This window comes from Eleutherodactylus coqui, chromosome 6, assembly GCF_035609145.1.
Source record: "Eleutherodactylus coqui strain aEleCoq1 chromosome 6, aEleCoq1.hap1, whole genome shotgun sequence".
NCBI classification, from domain to species: Eukaryota; Metazoa; Chordata; class Amphibia; order Anura; family Eleutherodactylidae; genus Eleutherodactylus; species Eleutherodactylus coqui.
This window is the reverse complement of record NC_089842.1, coordinates 136,578,798-136,593,798: the sequence shown is the minus strand read 5'-3', so window position 1 is coordinate 136,593,798 and position 15,001 is coordinate 136,578,798. Positions and strand designations below refer to the sequence as shown.

General features: G+C 42.2%; 1 protein-coding gene across 1 annotated transcript in view; it reads left to right on the top strand.

The window, feature by feature from the left end:
* The window catches only part of PRKCG (protein kinase C gamma), a 394,858-nt gene that overhangs the window by 263,537 nt on the left and 116,320 nt on the right, over nucleotides 1–15,001 (top strand). Inside the window, exons 8-9 of the mRNA XM_066607722.1 lie at nucleotides 91–181; nucleotides 14,274–14,303. Coding sequence (XP_066463819.1) covers nucleotides 91–181; nucleotides 14,274–14,303 — 121 coding nt within the window. The remainder of the gene's footprint in view (nucleotides 1–90; nucleotides 182–14,273; nucleotides 14,304–15,001) is intronic.

Genomic DNA, 15,001 nt, shown 5'->3' with positions numbered 1-15,001 from the left:
AATCACTTTACTGTTTCTTTCATGCTGCCATTTTTCCTGCGTCCCACCTTCTTTGGTCCTGGTTGTTTGTCTGCCCTGTGTCTCTCTCAGGTACAAGCTGTTGAATCAAGAAGAAGGCGAATATTACAATGTGCCTGTAGCTGATGACGAAGATGACTTTGGACTTCGACAAAAGTTCGAGGTACAGGCTTTGCCCGTACATAAAATAGGGTTATGACTTAGGTGCTAGTTCCTGAAATTCTTCTTTTAATGGTCCATATAAATATAACATTTTTACGTGACTTTGGTTTACATAGAGGAGTCGGGGGTCTTATCTTAGTATCCCAATTTGGAGAGGAAGTTGTAAAAGATCGTGAAAGATTCTCCCCAACCTAACTTAAGCTTGCAATGGTTCTCCTGAGGGGGTCTCTGCATAGATTCTATCTAAAGGAAGGGAGGATACAGCCAACCAGAACTGGGGCCCGTATTCTCTAGACACCACAAAGGTATGTTACATACACCTAAAATGCCCTACATATGATAACAGAACTGTAACTACTAGAGGCAAACATAGCCACTGATTTATCTGTACTTTCCCATGACTAAGGTATTATAGAGTCCGGTCCACCTTTACTCCACACTGCAGCCAACTCTCATTTTCACCCCTACTCATACCCCATCACAATTTACTCCGTCACGCCACTCCAAAGAGACTGCAACTCATAATTAGATTAGATTGGACATGGCAGCCATAATATTGAACAAACATGAACAGGAAAATAAAGAATCTCCTGTAACTTACAACAGAGAAGGGGAGGTCCTTGGACCACTAAATCTGGCACTTTGGGCCATATTTAATAAAATATGTGAACCTTACTCCCAGCCAACACTACCCAGATGGCTACCTGAATTGTTACTGACTCCCAGGGACTTGCTCCCATAAGATTTCCAAATGCTTCAGACCATCCAGAGTTGCTCAATGAATTAAAGGGACCCTACTCCCAATGTAGCTCCCCCCAACAATTTAAAGCCAACTCCAACAGCCACTATGACACCACTACCCATGGATAAAAGGTTCAAGACCCCCCTCTCCCCAACTGAAACCTCAAGCCCTTCACAAAAAAAACTGCAGAAAATAAAAAAGGGGAAAAAATGGATTTAACCTAGACTGTTCTTACACCGAAGCGTATTCCCCTGTTCAGAGCCTGTTATATTACTCCCCCCCACAAACGTCATCCTCTTTCCTTAACCCTTACTCTGCTATGTCTCCCTTCCTACAAACCTAGTCATGTGGGCCTCCATCCATGGCCTCAGGCCTATGCCGCTCCCTCTTTTAGATCAAATAATTTCATATGATATCATATGGCGTATATAGCTAATGAGGAGACAACGGTGTTCTTCATTTTTAAAATGTACATTGAGTTCTTTGATAAATATATTAATATATTTTAGGAATGTTATAGCAATCCAAAAAGCACTTTCCTGTTGTGGAGCTGAATTGTCCAGGGACTGCAAACCTTCTTATATGTCATGATGTACAAATACAGTGATTACATGACATATTTAGCCTGATACTGTATATCTGTACTGGTAATACTAGAATTGTTTTCAATGGCATACGGAGCAATTCAAAAAACTGCAGGACTTCCTGCAAAAAATACTGTTGCTTGAGAGTGTTCTAAAGATCTGACAGCAGGCTATATACTACTGCTTATTACCATCTATACAGATGTGTATACACATAATCATATCTGGCCTGTAACTTGCTGCTACCACGGCTAGCCAGAGCAATGAGGGTAAACCTGGTATAGAGAGATATAAGGCTGACAAGTCAAGTTGACCATAAAGCTTTGGCTGTGATATGATGAGTATTCTCATTTATTTTAGAGAGGTTGTGCCATGATGACAGGCCCCGTCTATGGATATTGTCAATGGAGGTACTCCACTTGTGCCCCTCTCTATGAGCCACAATGGGGGCTATTTTGTAAGAGTGACTCCCATTCTGGTGGACTCAAGTTGCTCATGTGTTACATGGACAGCCATTCATTTGCATAGCCAGCATGTAATACTACATATGTAGAGGAAATGCTTAGCTGACCATAGATTCCTTCCGCAAAAGCAGCTGTTTAGGGGTTGCAGGAACAGGGGGGCAGCCCAACGACACCTTTCTGCAGTACTTGAAAAGATATTTCCCATGATGCAAGTGATTTTTCTCTTAAAGTCATTTACGTCATGCATTTGTATTGCTTCACGTGTGTTTTTCTTCTTATAAGGCAATGCAAATGCTTTGCTCTAATTGTAATGAACTTGGTACATTTACACATACCAATTTTTTTTTAACCAATTTCTATTGACTTTAAATTGCTATGCAAGTGGCCTGTTGAGCAGAATGAAATCTGTTTTATATGCCAAAATACTGATCTGACATACATAAAAGGGTGGTCTAATTTGGAAAATACAATTATAAATTCCTAATACAGGGTGGATCATTAAAAAGTATCTTGCCTCTAATCCTGGCCCCATGCTCTTATGAAAACTGTGTAAAAAAATTTGCCTTTGTTGCTCACAGCAACCAATCACAGCACAGCTTTCATTTTACTTCAGTAGCTTAAGAAATGAAAGCTGTGCTGTGATTGGTTGCTATGGGAAACAAAGACAGAATTTCTATTAGAAAGGACTTTGTGGTGCCAGGCTACTTCTCCATGGCCCACCATGTAAAAAAGAGGTCTCCTGTTCAGGATCCTTATCTATTTGCCAGTAAATCATGGATACAAAGAGAGTCACTCTCTCTCCAGAAGAGTCAATATATCAATACATTGTTGGACAGTCTATTGATTTCAATGGGCATTGTGTAACACTTAAAGCGACCCTTCAGGCCTGGAGAAACTATCTGACTATCTGATGTACACTGTGCATTAGTATGTGTCGGTAGTCTAAGACACTACACCTGCATTGATTGGCCAGTGTTGTCCATGTGAGCAGTGCTGGCCAATCAGAGCAGGTGTAGAGTCATAGACTAATGATGTATACTAATACACAGTGTGTATTAGGTAGTCAGAGAAGCAGTGCGGCCATATTTGTTTCTCCAGGCCTGAAGGGTCACTTTAATTAACCCCATTTTTGTGTTGCAAGGTAATTAGACAGCACCTTTTAGGTTCCCCTACACATTACAACTGATATCTGGGGTTCTAGTAATAGAAGATTCTGTTATCAACTTATTGTACAGAAGCCCTTCTAATAAAAAGTGCTCATATATGCTCAACCTAATATGGTTATTGCCATGATTTTCACAAAATTCTGCCAAAATGCAGCATTTTTATCAGCAATTATCCTACAATTTTGCATGCGGTAATGAGGATTATTAAACTTATGGAACTAAAAGTGCTCAATTTTAATAGATGGAAATCTACCCCATCTTTACTCTTCATCATTTTATTGTTTGTATGTTATAGTGGGAAATGTAGTGAGAATACTATTTTTAACCCTCTCAATAACTATTCCCACATTAGACATATAGCTATATCCACATGATGTGCCATACATTTCAGATAGATGCAGGTTCCCCCCTGGGGCCAAAAACTATTTTCACAAGCACCAGGTGAGGCAGCTTCTGACTGCCATGTCCAGATAAAGGAGGACTAGAGAGGTGGCTGCAAATGTGCATAGCCATCTACATACACTACGTTAGGAGTTAAGATGGGGAAACTCCTTCACTATCCTATTAGGGCATGTGTATGTAGAAGTGATTGGAGTCTCTATTTAGAGCTAGCTTTACCTTCCTATAAAAGCGTGTTTTGGTGGTCTTGCTTCTGGTCGCCACGGGCTAGATGAGCCCTGTAATTTATAATATAAGTAGCTGAGGGTTGTACACCGTATATGGCACCAGGAACAACCAACCTGAAAAACATCCATGTGATGAATATCTATTCATGGATGCAGAGTAGTTAGACACTGGGTGAAACAAGTGATCCCATTTTACCAGTATTTCTAAGAAATGGAAATAAACCTTTATTTTTGGAATCCGTAATGTATCAGATTTTTTAAGATTCAAATTTGCTTTTGACTAAGGCTACACGGCGACTTTGACCACGACATACATTGCATGGCCAAAGATTGCACTACGACTCTGCTACATTGCATCCCAGAGATGGGAGATCCAGGCAGGTAATTTGCATATTTCTGGTGCATTCTAGGAAGAGCAAAGAGTTGCTGTGAGTGGGACAATTGCTGGGTTTAGCCAGGTCTAGCTGCTCGGAGGAAATCGCCAGAACGTGCGTGCTGTTTGTCTCGCAAAGTTTTACACTTAGTAACACCTTATAGGCTGTATATCATCACAAGAATTCTTAACTTTTAGAAGTCCGGAAGTGGACATTAACATGGGAGGTGAGAGTAGCCACCTACAGAATTGTAAGCTCATGTCTCTATAGGAGGAAAAGGTGCAAAGTCTTCAGGAGAGAATAGCTACATTGAAACTCATTAAGGAAGATGAGGATTTTCTTGATGGAGTAGAAACGACTTTTCAGGATATAAAAGGAAAAGAAATGTCCAGTGTACCTGCAGAAGCAGAGGAATGGAGGCATGTGACCCAAAGAAGCAGGCGGATCAGGATCAGCCAGCACCCATACTTCTCGGGAAGCGGTGCCATGTTTTCACGCAGGGGAACAACGAAGAGATACAGCAAGAAATGACTTTGCCCACAAAAAACAGTCTAGAAGCCTCTTGGATGAAGAAAAAAAAGTAAAGTGAAGAAGATAAGAAAAGTGCTGGTTGTGGAGGATTGCCTATGGAGAGGAACAGAGGCAAACATCTCTGATAGGCTCTCAAGACTCTTCAGTCCTACAGAACACCATCCATTCCTAATAATACATGTAGGGACAAATGACACTGCAAAAAAGTACCTTACAGCTATTTGCAGAGACTTTGAAGACCTCAGAAAGAAGGTGAAGGAACTAGGAGCACAGGTTGTCTTCTCATCCATCCTCCCAGTGGATGGCCATGGAATAAGAAGATGGAATAGGATTCTAGAGGTGAACAACTGGCTACGTCGATGGTGCCGTCAGCAAAGATTTAGATTTCTAAACCATGGAGTGAATTACCTATACAATGGACTTCTTGTTAGAGATATATATTTGGCAGGTGCCTTGCTTCACTCATAATGAGAGCTTTAAACTAAAACAATAAGGGAAGTGAAAGGCTAGGCCAAAATATACAGAGCTAGACAAACTTTACTAGTGTGCTGCGACTTACAGAGTGGTATTTATCAAGGAGAAATGCAAAGTCCTACATCTGGCATGAAAAATGAAAAAAGAACATCCAGAATGGGAGGAATTGAGCTAAGCAGGACACATGTGAAAAAGACTTGGGTATACTAATAGATCATAAACTGAACATGAGTCAACAATGTGATGCAGTAGCAAAAAGGCAAACACAATTCGAGGATGTACGAGATTAAGAGAAGCATAGAGTCTAGATCATGTGAGGTTATTATCCCCCTCTACTCTTCCTTAGTCAGACCTTATCTGGAATACTGTGTCCAGTTCTCGGCACCACAATTTAAAAAAGACATCAACAAACTGGAGCAAGTTCAGAGAAGAGTTACCAAGATGGTGAGCGGTCTGCAAATCATGTCCTATGAGGAATGGTTAGAGGATTTGGGAATGTTTAGCTTGCAGAATAGAAGGCTGAGAAGAGACTTAATAGCTGTCTACAAATATCTGAAGGGTTGTCACACTGCAGAGGGATCAGCCTTATTATCATTTGTACAAGAAAAGACTAGAAGCAATGGGATGAAACTGAAAGGGAGGAGACACAAATTAGATATTAGAAAAAACTTTCTCACAGTGAGGGTGATCAATGAGTGGAACAAGTTACCACGGGAGATGGTGAGTTCTCCTTCAATGGAAGTGTTCAAACAAAGGCTGGACAGACATCTGTCTGGGATGATTTAGTAAATCCTGCACTGAGCAGGGGGTTGGACCTGATGACCATGGAGGTCCCTTCCAACTCCACCATTCTATGATTTTGAGTGAATGTGATTGCATTGCGTTCCACAGCCAACAATTGCAAAAGATCATCCCTTTAAATAGGATGCGATGTAACAGGGTGAGTGTCATGGCCAAGGTCGCCATGTAACCCTAATTCTAAAAGAGCAGTGCTGCACATCACAGTCTTCCAGTGTAGAACCTTTTACCACCTTTTATCATACAATGACCTTACTTTAAATAATATTCACAATTCTTGCATCAGGCCCACATTGTCAGAACACATCTAGTATACTCCATAATGATATATCAGTAATGTTCCCATTAGTTTAGCATATCTACAGCACAGGAATATAAGCTATTCATAAAAACGTTATATACATTCCTTCATACTTGCTATCCCAATAGATAGTAAAGGCAAAAAAGGGTGAGAAAATTATGTACTCGCTTGAACACCCTTATACCATAAAATTTAATTTAACATTAACATTTTATACCATTCATTGAGAGGCACATGATGAATGTGGAGCTTTAGGCATACAAAATATATTATGTATGTTATTTATAAAGTGGAAACATGCATTCTCCCAATAATGTGCTTATGTATAAGGAAAGTGCCTTTTTGCAGCTTCAATACATCCTAGTTTAAGAACTCTGTCTCCCTCTAGTGGCAGATGTAATAAATGCTTCCAGATATAAAAATGTGAAGAGTTTAAGGGCTCATTCACACTTGGGTATAAAAATACAGATGGAATATGGATGTGAATACAGATAATTTTTTACAGTTTACCCCCTTTTTGGTTCTGTATTATATTTTCATTCCATATTCTGTTCACAGCTGTCCTTTTTCATCTGTATTTGCTGCTGAAATAAAGATGATAAATAAAAGCATTCATGTGAGTTACACAAACGCAGAACATGTGTTTACAATTCAACTCATTGACTTCTGTGGTCTGAAAATGGCACTCAGGTACCCATACAGATCTGTTGGAACATGCAAGAAGATGACACGTGCATCAAAACTGCACATAGATAAAAATATGAATAAAACTATTGCAAATTTTTTTTAATAATAAAAAAAACTAATTTGCATTCATACGACACAATGTGAGTGTATGAGTGAGTGCTCATATCCACTGGCAATAAACTTTCCTGCTATGCGAGAGTAAGTGAAAACGCATGATTATGAAACCAATGATTTTCAATGGTTTCATTCCCATTTGGCTCGCAGCGCTAAGAAAAATATGTGCAATCGCCCATTGTTGTCAATGGGATCGGCAGCAGCAGCATCAACCCTATTGAAAACATAGGGAGTACATTGCGCTCACCTGCCATAGCTGTGACAGCTATGGCAGGGGATTCCTTCATCCCCGCAGGGATCACGAGGACGAAGGAGTCCCCTGCCACAGCTGTCACAGCTGTGGTAGAGGTCCGCGATGGTATCCCATTGCTTTCAATGGGGCCGGTGCTGCTGCCGCTCCATTGAAAGCAATGGGAAGAAGTCAACCCCTGCAGCGATGATTTTTGGGGAAGGGCTTGAAATATAAGCCCTACCCTGAAAATCATCCCTGCTGTAAAAAAAAATGTCAATTAACACACCTAGAAGTGCTGTTCAGCTCTTCTCTCGGTGCCCGTCAGTCTTCATCTGTATTCTGTCAGCCGGAGATTGAAAAACCCCTGCCTCCAGAAAGCGCTGAATTCAATGAGTGGCTGAGCGCTGCCTCTGATTTTTTTGAGCGCTGTGACCAATCACAAGTAGTGCTCAGCTGTCATTTAATGATGGCTGAGCACTGCCTCTGATTGGTCACAGTGCTCAGCCAATCAGAGTCAGCGCTTTCTGGAGGCGTGGATTTTTCAATCCCCAGCCAGCATAAGACAGAATAAGACTGACGGAGATGGAGAGAATAACCGGACTGCTCTTTTAGGTGAGTTAATTTTTTTTAAAACTTTTTTTTACAGCTAGGGATGATTTTTGGGGTAGGGCTTATATTTCAAGCCACTCCCCGAAAATCATCACTGCGGAGGTTGCCTTCAACCCACTGCTTTCAATGGGGGTAGCCCCATTGGTTTCATGGTCATGCATTTTCACTCACTCGCTATCGCCAGTGGGTACGAGCCCTGATTGATTTCACAGTGCTAAGCTCTTTAATTAGAAATATTTTGGTGCAGACCTCTTGTTATTAAACACATTTGTGCTATTTCATGTTTGATATTTTGCAAATCTCAATTGAATATGAATTAGAAGAACAGACTATTCTGTCCTACAGCTAGAATCGCTCGCTGCTGCCATAGATTTAATAGAATGTTTTAGTGGTAATTAAAAATGACCTTACCCTTCACCTGATTAACAGGATAGATGACATGTGTTCTTGGCCTGAACATTCTATGGCTGCTTTCACACAGTGCAGACTTATTCTACAAAACCCCCCTAATGATGCAGCTAAGGGCTTCTTCAGATGGACGGGACTTTTTCCCTTTATGCGGTCGTGATAATCACAGCCGTATAACGGGACAAAATGAAACCACTGATTTCAATAGTTTCACTATCACTATTGAGATGCTCCTCTATTAATATCACGGGCGGGAAAAGATAGGATCTCTCTTCAGGCTGTTTTTTTTAAACTCCTGCACAAAGATTGAAAAGCCCAACAAGGAAAAAAAGAGCCGTTGATGTGCAACTACTATCCGTAGCGGCGAGTGTTGTTGTGCATATGGCCAACTAAAACTGCCCTTAGGTCAGCTTCAAACAGGCGAGAAAATTGCATGAGATTTATACATTTTGAGGCACATAAAGCTGGCACAAATATGAACCCCATTCTTTTAAATAAAAATAAAATACATCTTGTATAGCAGCAACTTATTCCTCAGCGCTTCAAGGTAGTTTATTTATTACCCCCCACCAAGCTGGGTACTCAATTTACCAACCTTGGAAGGATGGAAGACTTGAGCCAGCTACCTAAATCAAACAGTGATTGAACCTACAACCTTCAGGTCATGAGCGAGAGCTTAGGACTGCATTTCTGCTGCCTTAGCACACTGCACCATACAGGGATTTGATTGAGGTGGTACACATGAGCATGGACATAACTACAGGGAATGCGTTTGAACCCGGGCCCAGGAGGGCTCAAAAGGCTTCTCATCTCCATATAGGGAGCCCAGTACTATGAATAAAGCATTACAGTTGGGGGCCCTCTTACAGATTTTGCATTGGGGCCCTGGAGCTTCGAGTTAGGCCTCTGCACATGAGCGATGTTTTCCTGCATGGCACTGCGATGCGAGAAACAAATCATAGCATGTTCTATTTATCTGCATGATCTCACATTGCAGCAGCTCCAGCCACATTGAAAGCAATGGGAGAAACTCCACAATCCTCTGCCATGCCTATAACAGGCGCGTCGGAGGATCCCGTCATCCTCAAAGGGATGCAAGGCTGTTTTCACATGAAAACACCTCGCATCCCTGGGGGAATTCAAATAATGGGGAATGCGATATGGGGGCGGGATTCGCGGACCCATATTGCGCTCGCCCATGTAAAGTTAGCCTAAAGATGCAGCTTAATCTGCTGCTACAGATTTCTCCACAGTCTGCGTGTATAATGCCGATTTTTGCGCAGAATTTCCTCTTTCTTTCTGTACGTCTTGCAGAGTAATTTTGCCCTATGAGAGCACCCTAAGGGCTCCTTCCGACGACTGTATTTGTGTGCGCAAAATTTGCTTGCACAACACGCAGTGAATAGAACCCATTGATATCAATTGATTTGTTCTCCTTTACGTATTTTGCATCCGCATTTCACACATGCAGAAAAAAAAAGTAGAACCTGCTCTATTCTTTGCGTATTTGCGAACCAAGGGTCCCATAGAACTCTTTGGAAGGTGAGAAAATGCACACGCAAACTGCAGGAACATGCACAACATGCTGCGCAATTCCTTGAAAACAAGGACACATCTGGACCTCATTAGGCTAAATAGCCTTTTAAATCGGGGCAGGGGTGTTTTGCACACGCATTTGCAATGCTGAATACTGAAAATGGGTTGGGGATGCCACCATATATTTTGCCCAGCCTCACAACCAAGGTGAGAAGGTGTATGGGGCAGCAGTCAGGCATGCATGCTACCACTCCGTGCAACGCTTGGTCAGACAATGCAGTCCAATGGGAGTTCTGATCTGAAGAACAGCATACATGCTTTTAGATTGTGTGCCTGAGTGCCCACATGCTAATATATTAATATTGACCACCCCATATAAATGGTGCTTTCACACGTTTTTATGTTCAGTTTTTTGAGAGTCAAAACCAGAAGTGAAGAGAAAGTATAATGGACAGATTTGCATGTTTTCCGTATTTTTTTCCTGGTTTTGGCTCACAAAAAACTGAACATAAAAACTGTCATGTGAAAGCGCCCTAAGGGTGCATTTAGACGACCATATATCGGCCGGGTATTCACGCTGGCCAATATATGGCGACTCTCTCTGCAGGGGGAGGAGGCTGGAAGAACCAGGAGCAGTGCTCTGAGCTCCCACCCCCTCTCTGCCTCCTCTCCACCCCCCTGCACTATTTTCAATGAGGAGAGGCAGGACGGGGGTGGATCTATTTCCCGGCACTTAGCCCCACCCCTGCCCCGCCTCCTCTCATTGCAAAGAGTACAGAGGGGAGGAAAGGAGGCAGAGAGGGGGCGGGAGCTCAGAGAACTGCTCCCGACTCTTCCAGCCTCTTTCCCCTGCAGAGAGAGACGCCGTATATCGGCTGGGTGTGAAAACCTGGCCGATATACGGTCGTCTTAAAGCACCCTAAGTCCCATTCAAGAACTACCCAAACTACATACAGCCATCAGTATAGGCCTTATCATACCAGTGTATTCTGGCCCATCCTTAGGTCTAATGACCTGAACTCACAGAATCACAAGCATCTATATTACTTTTATGCAAAGCAAGGCTTTTCTTTGGAAAAAGTAAAAAATAAACCCCTAGAACACAAGCTTGCATGACGGAATAGTTTGATAAACTTCTCTCTGCCACTCAGTGTTTGCCTTCTATAAAGGGTGATACCCTTCTCATGGGATAAACATGATTATTTGTTTTTATGTTTTTTAACTACTATTATTCCTACACCACTAATGGCAGTACTTGTACCAATATTGCATTGTATCAAGGAATTGACCATAAGGGCTCATGCCCACGAGCGACACGGGATACGCCGCGGGAGTACCGCGATTAAAAACAAAAAAGTGCCTGCAAGTGATCGCGGATTTCCACGTTCTCCATTAATGCTATATTAATGGAGACCTCCCGCGGCGTAAATCTGCAGAAAATAGAACACGCCGCAATTTTTTCCCTGCTGCGGAAATCCGCTATAGAATTCCCCATGCGAGCATTGGCAAGCAGAATGCTATTAGGTTCAATAGAAGCTAATAGCTGCAGGAATTCATGCGCATTTTTCCTCAGCAGGAAACACGTAGCGATTCCACCCGTGGGCATTCACCCTAAGTCAATTTTCACTCCTGCATTGCACTGAGAGACTTACGCTGTATATTGATACTAATAAGTGTATTTAGGGATTACTATAACACCCATAGGCATATATGTAAGCTAATATTGCACCCCTAGGCCCACACAGCAGCTAATACTGCACTTATATTTATATATTGGGGCTAATATTGTACTTCTAGGAGGACGTATATAAATATTGTACTTACAGGTATGGATGTGATTTTTTTTAATACATTTGAGCTAATATTGTACTCAAATCAAATATATCAGCCAATCCTGTGCTTCTCCTGTGGGCTAATATTAAACTTGTAGGTATACATGTGAACTAATATTGCACCCATACATATACATATCAGCAAATGTTACACTGAAAGGCATATATGTGAGCTAATATTGTACTTTATATTCATACATGTGAGTTAGTATTGTACTCAGGGGTAGATACAGGGTGTAGTGAACATGACTGACCCAGCTCTGTATCCTGGATGATCTGATGCTCCTGCTACAATAGGGACAGATCATCCAGGCAGTCATCAACCATCGTCTACAGGAGATTCAGGACCGATCCGCCTTGGGAGTCCCTGGAATGAACACAAGTCGAAGGAGGCATTTGCACCAAATTGCAACCCACACATTCATGCTGAACTTTGCATCGTCCTTAGATTGGGTCGTGTTCTTATTAGTAGCTTTCATTGCATCTGCACTGAATCAGTGCATTCACTAGCACGGTCCCACAAAGATGGCGTCAGCCCTGGGCTGCGCTATTGAACAGCTATGTGTATTAACCCTTTCCAATCCACTGTCTGACCTCTGAAGACATTATGATTTAAGGCTGTACAGCTCCGATGTTGGAAGACGTCCGCCGGGGTTCTCTTACTGTATATTGCCAGCCTCTCTGCTGTCGGAGCCTATCCATCGTGTCACCTCATGCAGTACTGGCTTTAGCCAGCAGATAGCGCCGCTGTATAATGGTAGAAAAAGAGTAAGCCCCCTAGGAAAACCAGGATACATATTGGATTGGAAAGGGTTAAGCATAGTAGGAGGCCACTTTGAGTACGCTTTCCCTAGGTCAGAGTCACACAGGCGTAAGAGCATTTACACGCACATTTGTGTAATGGGCGCTGCATATTTGTGCCTTCACATGTGTGTTTTACTATACTTTTTATGCACGCAAAACTTACACAACTGCACACTCCAGAAAGACGCAACCATTCTCTCAATCATTGAAATGGACAATTAAGCTAATTAGTCCAATATGTGCTAATTTTGTGCGCAAATGTACAGAAAAATAGAGCCTGCTGCGTATTTGTTTGTGTAAATGAAATGCGCGAGAAAATACGCTTATGTGCACCAGCCCATTGAAATCAGTGGCTTCAATACACTACGTACTGTGCTTGCACAAATATGTTCGTGTGACACGGCCTTACTTCGGTCATAACAGCGGTCCCACAGGGGTTCTGTTTCTCACATGCTACTCTTCAAGTTTGCAATTGGCTTTCATTCTCTTTTAGGGCGGCTTCACACGGGCGAGAAGATGGTGCGATGTTCACCTGATGCGAGAGTCAGTAAAGAGCATATTAAAAAACAAATGATTTACAATGGTTTCCTTCCCATCTGCGATGTTTTCACTGCTGCGATGTGGAGAGAACCAAAAAATCGCGGCAGGCTCTATCTTTCTGCGATTTTTTTATCTCCCATGTTTTCCTATAGAGATTCCTTTTTATCAAATCGCAACAAACTTACATTGCGATGTGATTTTAACATTAGAAAGTCCCATTGACTTTTACGTTAAAAATGCGCAATTTTCTTGCATGATTTTAGCACAGGCGACAGCGATGTGTACTTATATTTTTTAAAAAGCATTGCTGATGCGCAAAAATCACAAGAACAAAGATGCGAATTTGGCATGATTTTTTTGGGGGGGGGCAAAATTGCGATCGCCCATGTGAAACTAACCTTAGGGTGGCTTCACACGGGTGTATGAGCAAAAACACACGTTGTAGCACATCGTATTTGTCCTGTGATCGAGCGCATATTACCGTACTTTTTGCGCTGGCTGGGCCATTTCACTTGGGCACGAGACGCAACCATGTCCCGAGTTAAATGGCTATTTAGCCTTATTTGTTCCCGGTATATTCTTTTTCCTGCAGAATTGCACAGGTATCGGATGCATATTTGGGAACCCCGCTCATAGACTCTTATGGGGCCTTTGGTGTGCAAATGTACACTAAAATAGACCATGCTGCGGGTTCTTTAATGAGAATGAACCCATTGAAGTCAATGGGTTCTATTCTCTGTGCATTGCATACAGAAACACGCTTATGTGAAGCCGCCCTTTCAGATGCCACAACTGAAAATTGAAATCCCGTTTCCATGCCCCCAGAGGTCTCTGCACCAGACCTTTGGCATCCATGCCTTCCTATTTAAGTACCGGTGTCCTATTCGGTACTGAGATACAGCCATGGATCAGTTTTTTTTTACCTTGCATACACTAATACTGTAGTTAAAGGCACATGTAAGGTGATATTGTATGCGTAGTAAATAAAGGGGTTTTTTATTGTACTAATGGCTTTCTTTAAGCTTTTTCAGTATTAGTAAGCATACTGAGTTAATATGAATAGTAGCCATCTTTGTGCTGTTCCTGGCTCTACCGGGTGTATGCGGGATTAGAACCCATACAACCATTACAATCTTAGTTCACAAGATTTAGCAGTTGATATATCAGTTCATTTATTCCTTATTCTCTATATCAGTTTCTCTCACTGCTTCCTAAATTGCCTTTATTTTCTTTGCCATTCCCACACCTTCTCATTTTCCTCTCTATTTCAGGCGTGCAATTTCCCTCTTGAACTTTATGAGGTAATTTCTATGTTATTTGTTGTGGAAACCAGCAGCTTGCCGTCCGTGCGTCTTGTCTGTGGCATCACCAACAGATGTCCGTGCGTCTTGTCTGTGGCATCACCAACAGATGTCCGTGCGTCTTGTCTGAGGCATCACCAACAGATGTCCGTGCGTCTTGTCTGCGGCATCACCAACAGATGTCCGTGCGTCTTGTCTGTGGCATCACAAGCAGATGTCTGTGTGTAATGACTCTTTCCTCCATGTCCGCTGATGTACCTGCCGCACAGGTAATACTGGAACTCAGCACTAAATCACCTGCGAGCGCCAATTCCTGATTGATGGAGGTACCTGAGGTCTAGAGAGCTGCAGGTAATGAAGGATGAAAGGAATGAAGAGGGAGCAGAGTGCTATATATGGGAGAAGGATTGCGCAATTCCTGATAAATATGAAAGGGTGCGGCCAGTTCACAAATTGCCACAGGAGTACGTGCAGATACATAGAATAAGTGTAAGAAAAAAGTGCTTGTGGGCGCAATCTGTTTTTTTTTAAAGAGACGGGTTGTTAATCTGAACTCCTCAGTTTTTATTTGATAAATCCAGCATACAATAAGCACGTTTCGGGGCCGGCGCACCCCTTCCCCAGTATTTTAGTAGCTGACACACAACCAGCACTGGTGTGTTCTCTTTGAGGAGGAGTGGAGCTCTGACAGAATCGTA